This window comes from Trypanosoma equiperdum (assembly GCF_001457755.1).
Source record: "Trypanosoma equiperdum strain OVI genome assembly, contig: ctg_701, whole genome shotgun sequence".
Lineage (NCBI taxonomy): Eukaryota > Euglenozoa > Kinetoplastea > Trypanosomatida > Trypanosomatidae > Trypanosoma > Trypanosoma equiperdum.
This window is the reverse complement of record NW_027124645.1, coordinates 631-2,195: the sequence shown is the minus strand read 5'-3', so window position 1 is coordinate 2,195 and position 1,565 is coordinate 631. Positions and strand designations below refer to the sequence as shown.

Here is a 1,565-nt window from a genome sequence, read left to right as displayed (position 1 = left end):
TCTGAGAAGAAGAAATACAGCCGCATTAAGTCGTTGATGTCTGTTATTTCGCCAAGTTTTCTCAGATTGGGGTCATGGGTTAACTCCTTGGTCAATGGCATTTCGTCGACATTTCTGCTGTAGATCGCGGTATACTTCTCTGGACTGCCGAACGCAGTTTGTATTTTGTCTGGGATCTCCTTGTCTCGGTTGCCGTCCGTTGCTTTGGTCCCTAACAAATGCACACGTGCTACACTCTTGAGCGAATTACTGTTTTTCGCCTTGTCTAGCGTGTCGACGCTTTCTTTTGCTGGCGCCTTGGCCGTTGTTGCCGCCGCTTGTACTATGTGATAGACGTACGGGTGCGTCGTTTTCTTGCCTTCGTCGACGGCTGTGAGGTCCTCTGTGGCTATGCCGTTGGGTGTTAGTTTAAATAAGCCCGCTACTAGTTTTGGTTCCGCTGCCCCGACGTTCGTGCCTGTCGCGTCGTTTAGCAGCTTGATAGCGCTGTTTGCTGAGTTGCTGTTACACTTCTTGTCTGCGGTCGCTAGCGTGCTGTGTGGCACTGCCGACCCTAACACACCGGTAATGCCTTGTGCTGAGACCGTTGCCGCGCCGCCGGTATTTGGTGTCACTTCGGCCCAGGACGCTACACAGTTCGGTGCTGCTGAAGCCATGGGTGTGTCTTTGTCTACTAGGTTGGTTACCGTGTTGTCGGCGCCGAGACATCCGTGGGCTGATGTTGAAATGCTTTTTTGAGTCTCTATCCAGTCGAGTATCGCGCCGTTGGTTCGGGCTGCGTTCCTGACCGCCTTCACTAGCTTTTCTGGTTCTGCGCCGGCGTAAAAATTAATCGTCTGTTGGGTACTGTCGGCGAAATGACTCCATATCATCTTTTCGCCTGGCTTCGCTGGTTCGGTACTGTTTGCGAGATTATAGACAAGAGCCCTTAGCAGCTTTGAGAGTTCTTTTTTGCCGCTGCTTGCAGGCTGCTGCAGGTTGTGGAGTGCTTTAGCTGCTATCTTGTCCGCATCTACGGCTATGTCGCATAGCGCCGTCCAGTACTTCTTTTTGATCGCATCGCCGGCCGTTGGCTGTACTTGGTGCACTTGGGATACTAAGAACAAAGTCTGTACGAATAAGGCGTACGTTGCTTTTGGTATCCCTGGCTTCTTCGTGGCCTTTTTTGTGTTTTCGGCGCCTAGCTTTAGTTTGCTTGCTCAGTTCGTCGTACAGTTGTTGTGTTAGTGTTACCTGGATTTTCCCTTGGTTTGCTTGAAGGAGAGAAGTAAAGATTTGTTTATTTGTTGTCGCTTTCTCGTGTAACCACCGCGTCGCTAGTCGCCTTTCGTCAGCATTGGTTTCACTTGCAGTTTCCCACGTCGCGGCAGGTTCTGCATGCGCTCCGCTGTCTATCCGCCGCTCATCTCTCTCTCCTCTTGCAAAAATATCTGCTATGTCTGCTCGCTGACTCACCATTCGCTTTTCGGTCCCCGCTATGGTTTGCTTTTATGGGGCGGTTTCGTCACTAATTTTTGAAATCTAATAAAAAAATACCAACCCATCCTGTTTCCCACCTATAACAG

At 50.4% G+C, this 1,565-nt stretch overlaps 1 pseudogene across 1 annotated transcript in view; it reads right to left on the bottom strand.

The window, feature by feature from the left end:
• The window catches only part of TEOVI_000326800:pseudogene, a 1,327-nt pseudogene extending 251 nt beyond the window's left edge, over window positions 1-1,076 (bottom strand). The window contains exon 1 of the mRNA in view: window positions 1-1,076. This exon is cut by the window's left edge and continues 10 nt beyond it. Coding sequence covers window positions 1-1,076 — 1,076 coding nt within the window.
• Window positions 1,077-1,565: the final 489 nt, after the last annotated feature.